General features: G+C 40.8%; 1 protein-coding gene across 1 annotated transcript in view; it reads left to right on the top strand.

The window, feature by feature from the left end:
* Window positions 1–14908, top strand: part of PNKD (PNKD metallo-beta-lactamase domain containing) — a 33404-nt gene extending 18496 nt beyond the window's left edge. The window contains exons 4-9 of the mRNA XM_070957125.1: window positions 7452–7510; window positions 8137–8229; window positions 8520–8683; window positions 9407–9493; window positions 10196–10311; window positions 11886–14908. Coding sequence (XP_070813226.1) covers window positions 7452–7510; window positions 8137–8229; window positions 8520–8683; window positions 9407–9493; window positions 10196–10311; window positions 11886–12062 — 696 coding nt within the window. The 3' untranslated portion in view covers window positions 12063–14908. The remainder of the gene's footprint in view (window positions 1–7451; window positions 7511–8136; window positions 8230–8519; window positions 8684–9406; window positions 9494–10195; window positions 10312–11885) is intronic.
* The last annotated feature ends 3552 nt before the right edge of the window (window positions 14909–18460 follow it).

The raw sequence follows: 18460 nt of genomic DNA, 5'->3' as shown, positions 1-18460 counted from the left end.
CCTTCTATCCTTCTGAGATCTTCTATAAAGGATTATAAGAGAATAAGCAAGCATATAATGGGGAATATACCCACATTGTGATCCCTTCTTACCCAATCTCTTTGTTCTGCAAGGGGAACAGAATATAAACCACAGCTCTGGTACAGGATAATACAAACTGAATGTAATGATGATTACACGACACAGAGACATTGCAAAAGTCATAAAAGCAGATATTGGTTGTAAATTTTTTTTTTCAGCACTATTGTAACTTCAAACGGTCACTGAATGAGTCAGTTGGTAAGCAAGGTCTACGGTATCTACGTAGAACCTGGAGAACTGTAGCCATGATCATAGGAGGATATTGGGGTATAGCAATAGCAGTAGCACTTAGATTTACATTCCGCTTCATAGTGCTTTTACAGCCCTCTCTAAGCGGTTTACAGAGTCAGCATATTGCCTCCAACAATCTGGGCCCTCATTTTACCGACCTCGGAAGGATGGAAGGCTGAGTCAACCTTGAGCCTGGTGAGATTTGAACTGCCAACTTGCAGGCAGCCAGTGATCATCAGAAGTAGCCTGCAGTACTGCACTCTAACTACTGCACCACTGAGGCTCAGTATAAGAAAGAAACGTATAAGAAACTACTACACTTATAAGAAACTTCACCAAACTACAATTCTTCAAAGTATTTCCAACCTTCCCAAACCTGGCACTCTCCTGGATTTATTTGGATTGGAATTCTTAGCCAGTATGGAAATTCTGGGAATTTGCAGTCACAAAACATTGAGGTGCCAGACTGTCATTAAACTGAGACCTGGCACAATTTACTTTTCATAGTATTGAATTACAAATCAGGAAGTTCCTGTATTCAACTTATTAAGCAATCTCAAACAAGCCTCTCAGCCGTAATTCATAATGTACGGAAAGTACCTGATCTAAATTCACTACACTTACAAATCACTGTACAGATCAAAACAAGATAACGTATCTATTCTTACTGTCTTTATACCCCAGGTTTCTATTTACTCCAACAATCAAGACAATTTACAGCAATTAAAATATACAGAGTATAAAACATTAAAAAATTGGCTAAAACCAAAGCCAGAATTAAATGCAGTCATTAACAGAATTTACATGAAACGGTTGGTAAATGAAATGTGTTTTACTATTTTCTTAAATAGTGAGAGAGCAGGAATCAAATGCATCTCCTTTTAAGGAGTGTATCCATAGCCTGGAAGTAGATAAGAGAAGGCCTTTTCTATTTTAGTAAGTACAGTAGTTGCCCAACTCATGCATGTGAGACTGGCTGTCTTACTAGAATTCTAACCCCAGAATTAAACAGACAAATGCATGAAACATAACTGCCCATACTCAAGGATAAACAGTCAATCTTACACACCATTAATATTAATAGAGCTCATCTATTCACCTGACTCAAATGCCTGGGATACAGCCAGGTCTTCAGAGCCTTGCAAAAGACTAATATAGATGTAGCTGTCCAAATCTGGAGAAGATGCTGTTCCACAGGGCAGTAATGTGTCATTGAGAAAGCATGATTTATGGCTTTTCTACTAGATCCGGAGGGGTGAGCAGAAACAATAGAAAAAAGGAGATGGTCCCTGACAGTCAAATTTCTGGCAGAAGGGGCATTTCAGTAAGGCATCGTTTCCTGATCAAAAGCACTGCGCAGGTCCATACTGAGTTAGCCAGTTTTGCAAATAATTGTGCCTTAAGCTTTAGTTCAATGCCTGCACCTTAATTTGTGCCTAGAAAGCACTTGATAACTAGTGCAAGCATTTGTCAGCAGTCTTGATGCTACACTCTACATCAGTTTTAATTTCTGGCCATTTCCCCTATTTAAGAACATTACAGTACAAGGATTGTAAACAAGGCATGGATCACCCTCACTGACTGGCTCAGGGAAAGATCATAGCTGGAACGCTAGCCATATTTGCCAAGCACATTTTTCATCAGTTGCCACCTGCTAATTGTGGGGAGCCAATGAGTAATCTTAAACTTCAAACTAGCGTTCTCTGGAAACAGTAGAGCATGGGTGTCAAAACTCGCTGCGTCACATTGCTGTCATGTGACGTATTGCGACATTCTTCCCCTTCGCGGAGCTGGGGTGGGTGTGGCCTATGCGTGATGCATCTGGCCCACGGGCCACCATTTTGACATCTCTGCAGTAGAGCATGCTGATTATATCTTTTAAAGCTCTGCATGACCTCCAGATGTTTCATATAGACAGCATTCAGAGAACAAAAATCATATAGAACAGCATAAATGTAAGCCAAGGCGTAAAATTGCAGTTTCTGGGCATGGCCAAACAAAAATGACAGAATCACTTAGAATAGTATGCCCAGCACTGCCCATAAATTTACCATAATCGGTGACAAAATAAGGCACTGAGGTCCATACTCCATCTAGTTTTTGACATAGGTTATATCTAGTAAAGCAAGTGTGTCAAACTCAAGGCCTGGGGGTTGGATCCGGCCCGCATGTTGCTTAGATCTGGCCTGTGGGACCACCCTGAAAACAGTGAAGGACTGGCCTGCAGTGTCTCTGCCAGTGAAAACAAAGCTCTGTTTTCACTGGCAGAGGGTTGCAGGAGGCGGTCACAGCTGAAAACGTAGCTCAGGAACCGTTTTCGCTGGCAGAGTGCTCGGGCCACCACAGGAGCCCCCGACACGAGTGACATTGAGCTGCCCATGCCTACCATGGCCACTCCCACCCTGGTCTCCCAAGGTCAAATACAACCCTGATGTGGCCCTCAATGAAATCGAGTTTGACACCCCTGTAGTAACATGACCAAAGGAGTCTCAGTACCACAGCCCAGATGAAAATAAGTAGAACATTAAGTAGAAGGCAGTGCCAACTGTCTGTTAAGTACTAACAGTTATTGTACTTCTACTTTAATTTGCTAAAAGTAAATCACTATAATTTTCTTGATCTCTCTTCTCCCCCCCCCTTTTTTTTAAAATTTTTTTTAAGGGGTAGTCAGATCTGTTTTATGATCCTTTGTCTTCAGCTGCTTCAGATTGGTCTGTTCATGACTCTTGGCCTGGAAATCCTGTTAAGGCTCTTATTATCATGAAGTTATTTTTTGTATACAGTGCTTGGCTTGATAAATGGTATGCCATTTGATCTCCACCTATTGTCCCATCCAAGGGCACATTTGCTTGATTCTCCTTTGACTTATTATTTGCAATCTGCAAAGATCTTTAAGGGAACATAAATCAATTGGCTTCTGTCTTCCTCTTTTCTACTGTTTAGCATGGACGATACTATCCTATTAAGCAGTGGTTCTCAACCTTCCTAATGCTGTGACCCTTTAATACAGTTCCTCATGTTGTGGTGACCCCCAACCATAAAATTATTCCTAAGACCATTGAAAATATATGTTTTCGGATGGTCTTAGGCGACCCCTGTGAAAGGGTCATTCAACCCCCAAAGGGGTCCTGACCCACAGGTTGAGAACCACTGCTATTAAGGAAAAGACTCATGGCTCTTCAAATCTGCTTCTTCTTTTCCCCTCTGAAGGAAAGCAGTTGATTAAGTAATAGCTGGCTACTTCCAAGAGTAAGAGCAGCAGCAAGGTTATATAGCAATAGACTTATATACCGCTTTATAGTGCTTTATGGCCCTCCCTAAGCGGTTTACAGAGTCAACATATTGCCCCCAACAATCTGGATCCTCATTTTACCAAACTCGGAAGGATGGAAGGCTGAGTCAACCTTGAGCCTGGTGAGATTTGATCTGCCAAACTGCTGGCAGCCAGTGATCATCAGAAGTAGCCTGCAGTACTGCTCTCTAATCACTGCGCCACTGCAGCTCTTTAGGGATTATATGATCAAAATCCCTTCCTTCCTCCTTGGGGTTTCTCTTCTTCAGAAGCACCTGTCACACTGGCTGTTCCTGTTATTCTCAAGGACCAGCTCTTCACTTTTGTTCAGATGTGGTTGGAATAAAATGTCAAGTGTAGCTGAGTGAGAGGCCAGAGGGAGAGCTTAAGAGAGAAAGATCAGGTATCCAGAGCCAGAATGGGACCGTGAGAGGATGAGTTTTGCCTCCCATCCCCTTGGGATTCCCGTCTCTCCCCCAGGGGTTCTATCAAAGCCAACTTGTTCTAGGCAGACATCTCTAAACGCAGCTCCCAGCTGGCTGAGAGTTACCCAGGTTGTATATTTAGAGGTAGTCAGCTGGGGACAGAGCTGTTGTGATTTTGTTTAGTGAGCAGGTGCTGAGCAGCTATCTGGAAGTATTGATTGCTGGATGAGAACTAGAAAATTGAAATTCCTTCCTTTTGAAGGAGTGGGTTCATGTTTCACAAGAGCTTCTGTTATTCAGTGCTGTTCCTAAGGGTGCCCATCATGCCAAGGTTTTAGCTTGAGTCCATCTTTTCCTAGACTAAAAGAACATAGCTTATTGAAGTCAGGATAATATTTGCACGACTGGATTGGTGCAATGTCTGTAGATTTGTGATAGAGTGCTCTCAGCAGCAGGGCACAATATGCAGTCCCCTCCCACTAAAATGCTGGTAGTTCTCATGTAGATAACGGCGAAAAACGTATCTGCTCATTCAGATATTTGCGAGAAAATGCGGCAGTAGTTGAAACCAGGGGTAAAATTCAGCAGGTTCTGAGTAGTTCAGAGAACCGGCAAATACCACCTCTGGCTGGGCCCAGAGTGGGGTGGGAATAGATTTTGCAATATCCTTCCCCCAGGAGTGGGGAGGGAATGGGGATTTTGCAGTATCCTTCCCCTGCCACACCCACCAAGCCACGCCCACAGAACTGGTAGTAAAAAAAATAATAATTCCACCACTGGTTGAAACCATTTAATGCTGGTTATGTTATTGTTAATTGGTATCTTCTGCTTTTTTATTGGAAAGTTTAATTGCTATATTATGATACAGTGTTCGGTACACTGCTCTGGTTCTTTTAAGAGGAAAGGTGATATCTAAGTAAAGTGAATAGTTTTCAGATATGAAGATGAAGTAACTACCTAGTGTCATAAAGGCAGTTAATTACTCTTATCTGTTAAAAAAATAAACACCATTAAATCAAACCAGAAGATCATCTTAGAAGGGTATTTTTGTAATGGTTTCTGGTACAGAAATCAATAACACTATTTATGAGATTAATGTTAAAGGTATAACAAATAGAGCCCAGCACAGCTAGACAAAAATTCCCAAGTTAATGAGAGTTTGAACACTAGATAGAGCAGGCACTTTTGTATTTTTGATGGAATAATGGCCCACAGTCAAAGTATCTTCTTGGACATAAAGCTTACATATAACTCTCTAGGAGCAGTAGGAAAGGAAATTAGCCTACTAAATCAGAAACTTCAACAACTGGTAATACTTGGCAGTGACACTAAAACAGCAGTCAAGTGTGATCTTGTACAGGTGGTGCAATCGTGTTTATATGAACTTACTGCCCCTGCCACCAAACTCCTGTTCAAAAGACTCTGGCCTCCCCTCCACCCTTCTTCTCCTGCCCTAGGTCCTCTTTACACAAAGTAGCAGAATCTGGGCAATCTCGGGTAGTGCGCTTCTCAGCTTTTTCCTTTCCCGACATAAATATAGGCTGTGCGTGCGTGCATGAACATGGACATCCGCCACAAAGCATTGGGCCTAAGGCAGCTTTGACCTTTTCCTTTTGGCTGCTTTCTGATCAAAACCACATCTTCCTCTTCTCCCGCTCCCCCCCCCCCATTGCTTTATCAACTGTCAGAGAGGAAAGATACAGATCTGAAAATAGCTGTGGAACTGCAATTTCAATATAAAACCCCTCCGGCACCACCAACCCCCCTTTCTAGTTCCGTGACTCTGTTTTTTACAAAAGCAGAAGCGGGAGAAAGAGAGAGAGACTGAAACCCTGGATCCCTTGTGATATATATTGCTCGTTTGCCTTGATTCTCTCCTGCAATGTGGTAAGAGATATACCTCTATTCTGATAGAGGAACATATTACACAACAATTATCACAACAAACAATAAACCGCTCCAGTAACAATAAACAAGGTAAACCGCTCCAAACTTGATTGCAGAAAATATGACTTCAGCAACAGTGGTCAATGCCTGGAATGCACTACCTGACTCTGTGATTTTTTTCCCCAAATCCAGGGGTGACATCTACTTACCTTCCTTCCGGTTCGGAAGCGCATGCGCCACACACATCACGTGCACTCAGATCTTCTGCGCATACGCAAAACCGCATGCACAGAAGGTAAAAAACCAGGAAGTAATGACACCCAGGTGGGTGGCATCGCTACCGGATCGCCGAACCACCAGCCAAGATCACTACCGGACCAGGCGATCCGGTCTGATCCAGGAGCATTTCACCCCTGCCCAAACCCCCAAAACTTTAACCTTAGACTGTCTACTGTTGACCTCACCTCATTCCTAAGAGGTCTGTAAGGGGCGTGCATAAGCAAACCAGCGTGCCTACCGTCCCTGTCCTAATGTCCCTTTTTACTTGTATCCTTTTTTATGTATTCAAATCGTGTTTATATTTTTATCTGTTATCTTATATATGCTTGACAAACAAATAAATAAAAATAAAATATTTGTAGCTCAAAATTGAAATGAGGAGTCCTTGGTGCTCTCTGTGCTTGGGTGTTTCCTTCCAGATATTTCATTATCCAAACTAGGTAACATCAGTACAGGGCAATGAATCATCTGCAGGAGAACAACGAAGCTGGGAAAGCACCAAGGACCCCCTCATGCCTCTGTTTGTTATCGTGGCCTTTTATGGGTCACTCCTTGTAGCTTGATGAAGGCTTCCCTAGGCTGCTACAGAAAGCTTCCCTCTGCCCTGTCAGTATGGACATCAATCTCTCTCTCTCTGTGCCTTCTCCCTTCTTTTCCCAATCCCTGTTTTAATCTCCACCGCTAACCTTTTCCTCTTAGAACAAAGATACTCTGAAAATAATCCTCACAGAAGAATGGATAGAAAACGTCTCAATTTATTTATTTGTTTGTCTGTCTGTCTGTCGCTGGAGCCCTCTCCAACCATTGTTCCTTTTTAAAAAAAAAATATATGGACAATATATGGAAACTAGTTGGAACCCTATAATTTTACAATTTTATTTTCTTTCTGTGATGAAGAAAACCATTTAACATTGAAAAATCCTATCATGTCTGCTAAAGTTCCTTCCAGTTAGCATATCTCTCACCCTCCATGGCCCACTTTCATAAAAGGAAACTGGGGTACCCCAAGAACCCAAAAGGTGTGCTATTACATCTGCAAAATAATGCATGCGTACATCCGTAATCCTTTTTTTTTTTTCATCTTCTTCAAAAGATGATGGTGATGTGGGAGTCTTCCTGGAGCAAACTTCCATCATGCATCTGCTTAGTTAGATGCCTTACCTGAATCCACATTCAAGTGGGAGGGGGAAAGGTATGTATACAGTGGAATCAGAACAGTGCTTGAATTCCTTTTTTTTTTTTTTTTTGCCACACAGAGAGTGATTCAGGAAGAGAAAGTGACACTGGAAGCTATCCTGTGTACTCACAAACATTGGTAAGGGATTTCTTTTTTTCCCTTTTCTTGATGGGTTGCCGACAAGGGGGAATGTCAGGAAACTTTGAATTGTGTGTATACCAAGTAAAATCTTAGCAGAAAAGTGTTGTTGCTATCAGTTAAGTGTGATTAGGACAAATGTGTGCATGTGAGAAAATTTACCCTTTCCTTGGAAGAAATCTGACTCGCGGGGTGCTTAGATCTGACCTGCGGGACCACCCTGGAAAGGATTGGTCCACGGTGCCTCTGCCAGTGAAAGTGGAGTTTGGGAGGACCGCACGTGCCCCTCCCGAGATCCATTTTCGCTGGCAGAGGGTTGCAGGAGGCCGTCCCAGCTGGAAACGGAGATTGGGAGCCCGGTTTTGCTGGCAGAGCACTTGGGCCACCACAGGTGCCCCCGGCCCGAGTGACATCAAGTTGGCCATGCCCCCGGCCACACACACCCCAGCCCCCCCAAGGTCAAACACAACCTTGGTGTGGCCCCCAATGAAATCGAGTTTGACACCTCTTCAGTCTAGCTGGCTTTATTGGAGAATATGCCTGTAGACGTGGTATTGCAATCATGATGGAAGTAAATTAAGATGGTCATTTGGTGCTTTCATATTTAAATGTGTCTCCTCTGTCAGGGATCACAGTGGAGGCAACACAACCCTGCGGCGACGATATGGCTCCTGCAGAGTCTTTGGAAGCAGCTTTGATGACATTCCCGAACTTACAGAGTAAGTGATCTTTGATTTCTGCTCCCCTTTGGTGAAGGTGGGTATAAAACATGTTGGGCTTACAGTGTGAAGATCCCTTCTCAGCTAGAAATGTTTTGGAGATTGCATTAGAGAGATAATAGTATGGTCTTGAGAGTGATGGAGAATGATGGCCCTCCTCTCCTGTTCATCTAAATATAAGACGACTCGCCTTATTGTTTTGTGTTCATCTAAATATTATAAGACGACTTGGCATTGGTTCTCTGATGTCCCTTTCAGCTTGTGACCATAAACATGCTGTTCCTTTTCAGTCCCGTCACGGACAAGGAGACTATAGTGATTGGGCGCCTGAACTTCAAGGCTCTCTTTACTCCAGGTCACACTGTAGGGCACATGGTCTATGTCTTGGATGGGAAACCGTTTGAAGGTCCTAGCTCTCTCTTCTCGGGAGACCTCCTCTTCCTCTCTGGCTGTGGTAAGTTTCCAGTTGAAGGAGGAAACCAACTTGGCTTCCTTGTATTGCAGGCTCAACCTCATGAATTATTTCTTCATGAATTATGAGCTGCGGTGGCGCAGTGGTTAGAGTGCAGTACTGCAGGCTACTTCTGCTGACTGCCTTCAATCCGGCAGTTCGATTCTCACTGGCTCAAGGTTGACTCCGCCTTCCATCCTTCCGAGGTGGGTAAAATGGGGACCCAAATTGTTGGGGGCAATATGCTGACTCTGTGAACCGCTTAGAGAGGGCTATAAAGCACTGTGAAGCGGTATATACCCTGTTTCCTCCAAAATAAGACATCCCCTGATAATAAGCCCACTCGGGCTTTTGAGCGCATGGCAATAAGGCCAAGAGCTTATTTCAGGATCCAAAAACTATGAGACGGTCTTATTTTCAGGGAAACACAGATAAGTCTAAGTGCTATTGCTATTGCTTCCCCAGTGGGAATTGTGAATATTGCCTCTGTTAGCCATTGGAGGGCAGCAGACACCTCTGCAAGCATCTGGAATGGCCTCCCAGTACCTAAAACATGGAAATATGGACCCTTCTATCTGAAATTATGTAGTGGCTTTGAAAGTGGGAACAAATCCATCAGTAGATACAATATGTGAAGAGGCAACCAACTGTTACATTGAAATATAGGCAGCGAAGTGTCTCTCATGTCCTTCTTCATTGAATGAATTTGTTCCTTTTGCTTTCTAGGTCGGATCTTTGAAGGCACACCAGAAACAATGCTGGCTTCATTAGATATAGCAGCTGACTTGGCTGAAGATACCCTGCTTTGGCCAGGTAGACCATGCATCACCTTTTTGTTCTGCTTTTTTCTAGTTTCTGAACTTGGAATGAAAAACTACGTTCTCTCCCCTTTGGAGTACCTCCCTCACATCCTTGTATATCGTCCCTGACTGTACAACTTTTGGGAACCCACACTGAGCCTTACCATACTTCCTTTCCTTTCCCAAGCCTTGCCTCACTCCCTTGTACCCTCATGCATTGTATCCTACCTGGCATTATCTACCTGCTTGCAAGCCACCTGGGATTTGCAACTTCCTGCCAGCTTCCCCACTGATTTGGGTCACGGAAGACTGGCAGGAAGTTGCCTCACCTAATGATCGTGGGATTCTAACAACAGCAACTGGGACTGCAAGGATTGCCATTGCTAAGTGATGTGGTCATGCTTTATAACCACATCTCGTCGTGATGGAGATTCCCATCCCCATTGTTATCGTAAGTTGAGAACTACCTGTGTGGAAGCCAAGCCCACCTGAATGACCTTCATCACTGATCTATGATGGTTCTGAAATTATATTGGACCACTTAAAAAACTGCCTGGAAGTTGCCCCGAGAATTCTACTAGCAGTCTGTGTGATCCTCAAAGAAAAACCACTGTTTGGGAATCAGAAATTAAGCGACTTAAAATACAGAAGTAGCAGAGATGTTGAGGGGCTCTGGATGATTACACTGTATTGACTGTTCATCCTTTTTCTTTAGGGCATGAGTATGCACTTGAATGCCTAATGTTTGCAAGCCTTCTGGAGGCAGAAAACCCCTTTCTAAAACAGAAGCTCCAGTGGGTGAACCAACAGAGGCTTGAAAAGAGAAGCACAGTAAGGAGTGGCTCTGTTTGTATGTATGGGATATTTCTTTCATGGTAGGGCAGGGGTCTGCAACCTGCGGCTCTGGAGCTGCATGTGGCTCTTTCATCCGTCTGCTGCGGCTCCCTGTCGCTCAAAACATGCATCACAACCGCCAATGTGCAACACCCACCGGCACGCGATTTATTGAGCTTTTCGACCCATTTTTTTTTTCAGAGTTCAAAATGTTTTTGTTGCATGCAGAAATAAAAATTTGCTTTCTCTGTAGCAGTTCATTGATTACATATATGCAACACATAAAGGTAAAAAAAGATATATGCAGCATTATCTTCATTTTAGATGTCAAAAGGGTTTTGTGTTTTCTTTTCTGTGGGAAACGGGTCCAAATGGCTCTTTGAGTGTTTAAGGTTGCCGACCTTAGGTTGCTGACTAAAGGGGGAAAGGGAAAATATACACAGCTGTTGGAACTGTTTCATTCTAAAAGAAATTACCAACCACAATGGCTTCCCACCTTCTCCTGTGGTAGGGGATCCATTCGTCACCCCAAAGAAAACCTGGGGTGGAGAAGGTGGGAAGCCACTGTGGTTGGTAATTTCTTTTAGAATGAAACAGTTCCAACAGCTGTGTATGTTTTCCCTTTCCCCCTTTAGTTGCCATGTAGCACTCAAATAATCTTCATTTAAAGAACACAGTTGGGACAAGCAACTCAGATCATTAAACTATACATGGGCATGACAGGCTTATATCACTCCCACTTGGCTGTTAAGCAAGTGACAGTCTTTAAGCGAGACATCACCTGACCCCCCTATTGCAATTTTACAGCTGGCTACTCCATTGACTCTACTTATCAAAAACTGTTTGTGAATCATATGATCATGTGGTATTCATATGATCACAGCATGCTGCGTTGATCAGAAACACCCACCAGTTCCAAAGTGTCCAATTCTTTGATCCTATAACTCTGGGGATACTGCAGTAGTCCCAAGCGTGAGAATTGATAATAAAGTAAACTCGTCAGTGCCATTGTAACTTTGAATGGTCACTAAACAGAGCAGTCCTTAAGTGAGGACACCCTCCCAGATTAGCATTTAATAGATTAGAGGCAATACAGTCATTGGTTGAAGAGTGATGTTTTATTATTTATTATTTAGTGTTTTATTAGCAGAATGTTGCATGTCTGGTTATGCTGTACCCTAGGCAATTAATTTTTCCAAGAGGCCACATAAGAAACTGGGACCATTATGGACACTGTAGCCTCCCCCCCTCCCCCCCGGATGCTGCCGCCACCCCGACACTGCTACCGCTTCTGATGCTGATGTTCTGCTACTGACCGCTATGGCCTGGACAGGGGTAGACTGGGCTACATGTGGCCCGTGGGCTATAAAATGCCCAGGTCTGCTCTACCCCCCCCTTCTTATATTCCAATGAATCATGGAGGTATGTCTTAAAAAACGCCCTTTTGTTTAGATAATAGTCTTTGCATGTTTCTATCATGGTTATTTTCCTTATTCTCTGCAAAGTACCTATTGCTGACTTTTTTTTTCCCATTCAGAATAAGTAACTCGCTAATTCTCTGTGCCCCACAGTGTCCTTCCACCATTGGTGAAGAAAAACAGTATAATCCTTTCTTACGGACTCACTGCCAGGAGATTCAGGAATCCATGGGCCTCCAGCGCCAGAGGGATGAAGAGTGGGACAGTTTCCGGGCCCGGGTACTGAAGGAAGTGCGACTACGAAAGGATGTCTACAAAGCAAACCTTTAAGTAAAGAGTCGAGTCTAGTGTAGGAGCTGAATCAGACTTCTGCAAAGGAGCAATGCAGACACAAAATGGATTTTGTCACACTGAGAAACATCCAACATGGATTACTGGTCTTTACACCACAACATAATGGGAATGGCTGTTTTTATTTGATCTTTTCCTTCAGAAACTCTGATTCCAGTGCTGTTTATCCATTTACTATGATAAGTGGGATCACAGCCTCCCAGGAAGAGTCTCCGCCTCATGGATGACAGCAGATTTTTTTTTTAAAACCCAACATGCATCCCCAATTCCTACATGCTGTTTTTCTGCAGGAAGGGATGGCACAGCATATAGCAAAGTGACACTGAAACAGATTTTGTGGGTTTAAGCAAAGTCTCTTGCAATTCACAAGGGCGACTTCTCTTGCTTCCATTAGAGACTAATCCATGTGTGGAAACTGAGGCTATTTTTTGTCTTCCAGTTGTTGACTGGCACTTGAGAAGGAAATTTGGCCTTCCCCCCCTTCCTCGGCCAAACCTTTTCTTAAGAACCAAATCATCTTGCAACTTGCAACCGTGTATGTTCACGGAAGTTTGTTACTATATACTTTTGTTCCACTTTCCCCTCTCTTAATAGAACTGAGAAGATTGGAATAACATCTACCACTACACCGTGCACAGATTTTTTTTGAAATGTCCAGGCTCAGATCAAGCATGTCAGTGTTAATGGAAAGTCTCTCAGCTCTCACTCTTCATAAAACCCCAGGCCAAAAATAGGTTAAATTCCTGTGAGAACAGGAGAATGGAAGTAGGAAGCTTGTTTGGAAGATACTGCTGGTCTTTCAGCCTTCCTTCGACAGATCCCATGCAAGTTGCTTCCAGAAGATTGTGTAGGGCAACTTTGTGATATTTAACTCAAGTGTCTCAGGACCATTGTCTTGAACTTAGTATTTGTGTTACTGTAAGTAATTATAGTGACTGTTATCTACAATTGAACTGAGCAAAGGGTTTGAAAGAGATGCTTTGTAACATGTAACAATGTGAGTAAAGCGCTTCACATGGGATCATTAAAGCAGCCCTGTCTTTTTCCAAGCTTGTGCAGCTGTTTTGAAAGGGATTCCTGAGCCAAGTGGCTAAATCTACACATTCATGATTTTTGCACCTGTGAAGTACCTTCTGTGAATGCTTTGCACAGCCAAGTATAATTTAATTCCAATTAGTCTCTTATTTGTTACAGCACAAAGTCTTTATCAGACCAGGGTTTTTTTTAATCTTGAATGAAATAGGAAATAGTCTTTTGTGATGCTATTTTGTTTGGCGTAAGAGATTTGTCAGCTATACTCTTCAGTTTGGTTTGCTTTCTCAGAGTCTGAACATTGCATTCTGAAACAGAGAAATTTGGAACACTTTTGATTTGTATGTACTACTGGGAAATATTTGCCAAATGTTGACATTTTATGATACCACTAAAATGAAATATCCAGAATTGATAATGCTGTATCTTGCCTGCTGAATCTCAGGGAAAATATTTTTAGAGTCCTTCAAAATTGAACAATGACTTTTAAAGCAATCTTATTGTGAATTTGGAATCTACACAGCTTTGTCAAAAAGGGAATACATCAGAGGGGCTGAAGACTAACCTGTGGAAGTTATATGTTGGAAATAAAGTCACTATGGAAAGGCAGTGATCTCCTCTACACTCTATTATGTTCAGGCTGCAATACTACATACATTTGTAGTAGTAGCTACTTCTCCAGTGTTTATTCACTTCTTATATTACCAGAACAGAAGAGGAATCACCAGCCATGAAGATTTAGAGTCTATTTAGAACTGACTAACAAAGCCCTATTCACCCTGTGTATAATAAACATATGGAACATGTGGCTGTTGGAAGAGATGGTGGCTAAGAGATGGGGAAAGCAAATCTATGGCTATTGGTCACAAATGATGTAGAGGGTGTCAAACGTCATGGCAGTATCACGTGATGTATTGGGACTTCCCCCCCCCTTCACTAATTTGGGTGTGGGAGTGGCCAGCACAGGACAATGGGCCAGGAGTTTGACAGCCCTAATATAGACCTTTAGATTCAGAAGCAACATGCTTTAGAAAATCAGCTGTTGGAGAGCAGTCGTGGAGATATGAACTGTTGCCTTCAGATCTTGTTTCTAGACTTAGCCGAGGCACGACATTGGAAGAAAGTTGTTCAGTCCAATTAAAATGGATATTTTCTTAGGTACAGATGGATTTGACTATCAAGATTCTTATTTTTACCAAATTATAAAATGAAAAATGAAATCTGGAGCTACACTAAAAATAATCACACTGCTTTTTGGCTCCAGAATATTCATTTTGACATATAAAATTGATTTTTATGTTCATGCTGCCATTAAAGAATGGGCTTCTTAAATATTTTTTTGAAGGTAAAATAAATCACAGTGAGAGTAAATGAGTTTCATAATATGGACTAATTGAGAATTAAAGTACTAGTCTTCCTTCCCCAGGCTGAGGAAGAATATTTTTGCAGAGTTCAAATATTGTGCATTTAGTTGAGCAATAGGTTTCTTTGGGTTTTGGTTTAATGCATTTTGCAAACTCAACTATTACTGTTTTGAAGCCATAGTTGTCTAGAACAATTTTAAAAATATAGGCCAGATGAGCAGCAAGCAGCAATCGCACCATCAGAGGGCTCTGTTGAGTCAATAAAGTTGCAATGTGTGTGTTTGTGTGTTGCAACCCTTTGCAATTCTCAGTGGGAGGCCACCTAAAATAAAACGTTTAGTCATTGCAGCTTAAAGAAAGTCTAACAAAACCAGTCTTCCTTCCTAATAAAAAGTAATGGCATTGCTCTCCCTGTGTTACTTTAGCAAAATGGGTCAAAAGATGTGTGATTGCTTTTGTGCTGTTATGAGTTACTACTATTGTCAATAGTCATTGTTTCTGAAAGATAAAAATGCTATATTAGAATAATAACAAATGATTACGGTCGTGATTTGAGATTCCCTCTTATTTATTTTGCTCATTTAATATCGTTTACAAGAGAAAAATGTACAGGTGGGGAAGACCCTTACTTTCCTTTTAACTATAAGGGCTAAGAGCCAACTTCTCTCGCCTCCAGAGGTATCTTTTTTTTTTCTTTCAAACTGTTGCAAATCTTCAGTTGAAAGGGGATGTGGGATTATCCTGTCTTGATTACTGGAAAATAAATATGGACCTGGTTTCTTGAATCATGTAGTAGCTGGAGCTAGCTGAAAATACCTCTCAAATAAGATGGGTATGAAAAAAAAAAAACCCAGAAAAGACATAGCTCAGGAAGAAGAAAATTTAGGAGAAGAACATGAATGTGGGAGAAATGCTAATTGATATATTGACACACTTAATGGATAACTCGTATTTTTTATTTTCCTGCTTTGACTATTTAACTCAGATCTGAAGATGCAAGGAAAAAGCTGGCATCCCTTTGCCTTTATTTATAGCCCATTCCTAGTTTTAATAGAAGAGTTGGAAAGGGAAGTGTGTGGGTTTTTTTTGTAAACGAGGGAGCTGAAAGATAATACAGAAAGTTGTGGATCCCTAAATCCCTTATCACTTTAAGGCCAAACTTTTCACATTGTTTAATTAAGCATCTTCCTGTGCTTGTTTTTCTGTAAAGTTGAAGGAAATAATCCTACAAATGCCTTACTAGGTTCCCTTATTGTTGATATAAACTTCTGACGCAACATTGATCTTGAATAGCAATAGCACTTAGATTTATATACCGCTTCACAGTGTTTTACAGCCTTCTCTAAGCGGTTTACAGAGTCAGCATATTGCCCCAAACAATCTGGATTCCTTATTTTACCGACCTCGGAAGGATGGAAGGCTGAGTCAATCTTGAGCCTGGTGAAATTTGAACTGCCAAACTGAAGTCAGCAGAAGTAGCCTGCAGTACTGCATTCTAACCACTGTGCCACCACGGCTCTTATAGGATTGTAAATGTTGCTCTCATGTAACTGGACAAGAAGAAGAAGATTGAAGGGAACGTGGTATCTGTCTTCATCTTTCTGAAGGATTGTTGCATAGAAAATGGGAAAGAATTGTTCCAGAAGGCAAGATGAGGAATGGCTCATTAAAATTACAAGGAAGTAGATTTTCATTGTGCATTAAAAAAAAATCCTCATGATAAGAGCTGTTTGACAGTGGAACAGATGACATTTGAAAGTACCGTCATTAAATTTTCTTTGCTGAGGAGGTTTAAACAGAATGTGGAGGGCCACCTTCAGTGAAGTTGCAATAATTCTTGCAGTAGGTATGAGGTTGGATTGGATGATCTCCACTTTTTATATTCCATGATTCCATGTACAAATGTACATTCGCACAAATGTACGAATGCTCACACATACAAACACACCCATGTATATTTGAGGGCCAGTTTGCTGAGTGGCTAAGGCATCATGGTAGGAAGAGGCCTGCTGGGTGACTTTGGGCTAGTCATCCCCAATCCAGAAAGAAAAAAAATAGGAATGAAGTGTCCACTACTGATAGAAGCTTTCATACTCTAGTTTATAAAGGTACATTTCTGACTCAAACACTATTAACTGTTAATACCTGGTTATATAAAAAGGACAATACTAGGTTCATTAATCTTATGGTACACCAAATCTGAATATCTTTTGTGCAGCTAAACTGGAATGCAACTTTATTTTGCTATTTTGTGTAAAGTTCCTGTGGATTTTATTTATGCTCTCTGATCTTAAACAAGTATTCCCTAGGAATAGTGTGGCAATTTTCAGCTGTATAAATCAAATATTCACAGCAATGAAATGGTTAAAATTCTTTATGAGGACCAGATGATCAGAGGGCCAAGGATGAAGCAATACCTTAATGTCCTATCTTGGCAAAGTCTTGCTCACTTAGAGTAGGACTCTTTCCATGAATAAATGTTATTTCTTCTGGGATGGTTGAATTTTCTTGGCTTTGGATGAAGGAAATGTTCTAAACTCTAAACATTTCTTTATCTATAAAGAAATATTAGCCAACAGTCCACAATACTGCAACAATTAATAAATCAAGATAAAATCCAGAGTAGTTTCAATAAAGTAATGATGAATCATACACAGCAGGATTATGTTGAAATACGTTAGAAATTATGTTTATTTATAGCCCTATAGCCCTACAGATCAAATAAAGTGTACAGTCACCATGGTGTTGCTACTTAACCATTTTAACTGTAATAGGATAATCTCAGAACAAAAGGACCATAGAGTATATATTATATATCATACCTAGCAAATTTACAAACACTCATCTATTGGCTGAATACTATTGTGGTTGCTGCATATAATACATTCCAACATATATTTCAATGAAATGCTTTCTGATAAATAAATGACACATAGACATCCTTTTCTAGATTAATTGCAAATTTATGGCTATAAATTTTTCTTTTTTATTAGCTGAGTAATTTTTGTTTAGTTTCTCTACATAATTTTGCTTGCTTTTGGGAGGATTTATAAACTCTTTTGAGAGAGTTTGAGGCTTTTCAATAAAGACTTGATATGATTGGTTAAGAAGAATACCTGATTTGCCTTTGCTGCATTGTATTTAAGTATTATTTCAATATTAGCCACAAGAGGAAACAATTAACTTTTAACAGAACTTTTAATAGAAGGTTGCTGAATTTAATAGAATTATTGTTTTTCCACAAGAGGGACCCAAAGGCAATAGTACTAAAAAAATTGCTAAAAAGATTTTGCATAGGATTTATTATTATTTTTTTATTGGAGGGAGCCAAAGATTTATCAGACTGTTCAGAATAAAAGAGAGTACTAAATAAACAAACTATTGATTTTTGATCCAATTTAATATAAAATAAAACGTTTTTTTAAAAAAAACTGGCCATAAAAATTATTTTATTAGATTTAATAAAAAATAAATCAAGTCTAAGAATGACAAGAAAAACTGCAGGAACAAAGAAAATCTAGTGAATTAAATCTTATGAGAACTATGTTGGAAGAACATCCAGCTAAAACAATACAAGTAATGGAGACAAAAATAGAAAATATAACCCAACAACTTTGCAAAGACATTATATCAAATGATGCAAGAAATCTGACAGATAAACAAGAAAGTGGGCTTTCCAGAATGGAAAGAATGGACACAGAGATATATAGTATGAAGGTGATCTGGATAATTTTGCCTTGAAGGAACAGAATGAATTACAGCTATGGTTTCATGTTATTCCAGAAGATATTGGAGAAAATATAAACAATAAGATGGTTTGAGGCTTGGCGCAACTACTGAATTGTCAGGAAGAAAAGATAGATTGCAAAATGGACAAAATTTATAGAATAAAATCCTGCTATGCTGTGATTAGAAAAGTCCCAAGCGATTCATTGATTCATTTTGTAAAGAGAAGAATAAGAGATCAAGTTCTGGATTGCC

Source organism: Pituophis catenifer, unplaced genomic scaffold (genome assembly GCF_029215685.1).
Source record: "Pituophis catenifer annectens isolate HBS135680 unplaced genomic scaffold, rPitCat1.0.hap2 SCAF_1, whole genome shotgun sequence".
Taxonomy (NCBI): Eukaryota; Metazoa; Chordata; class Lepidosauria; order Squamata; family Colubridae; genus Pituophis; species Pituophis catenifer.
The sequence above is the reverse complement of the archived record's forward strand: the minus strand, read 5'-3'. Positions and strand labels throughout refer to the sequence as shown.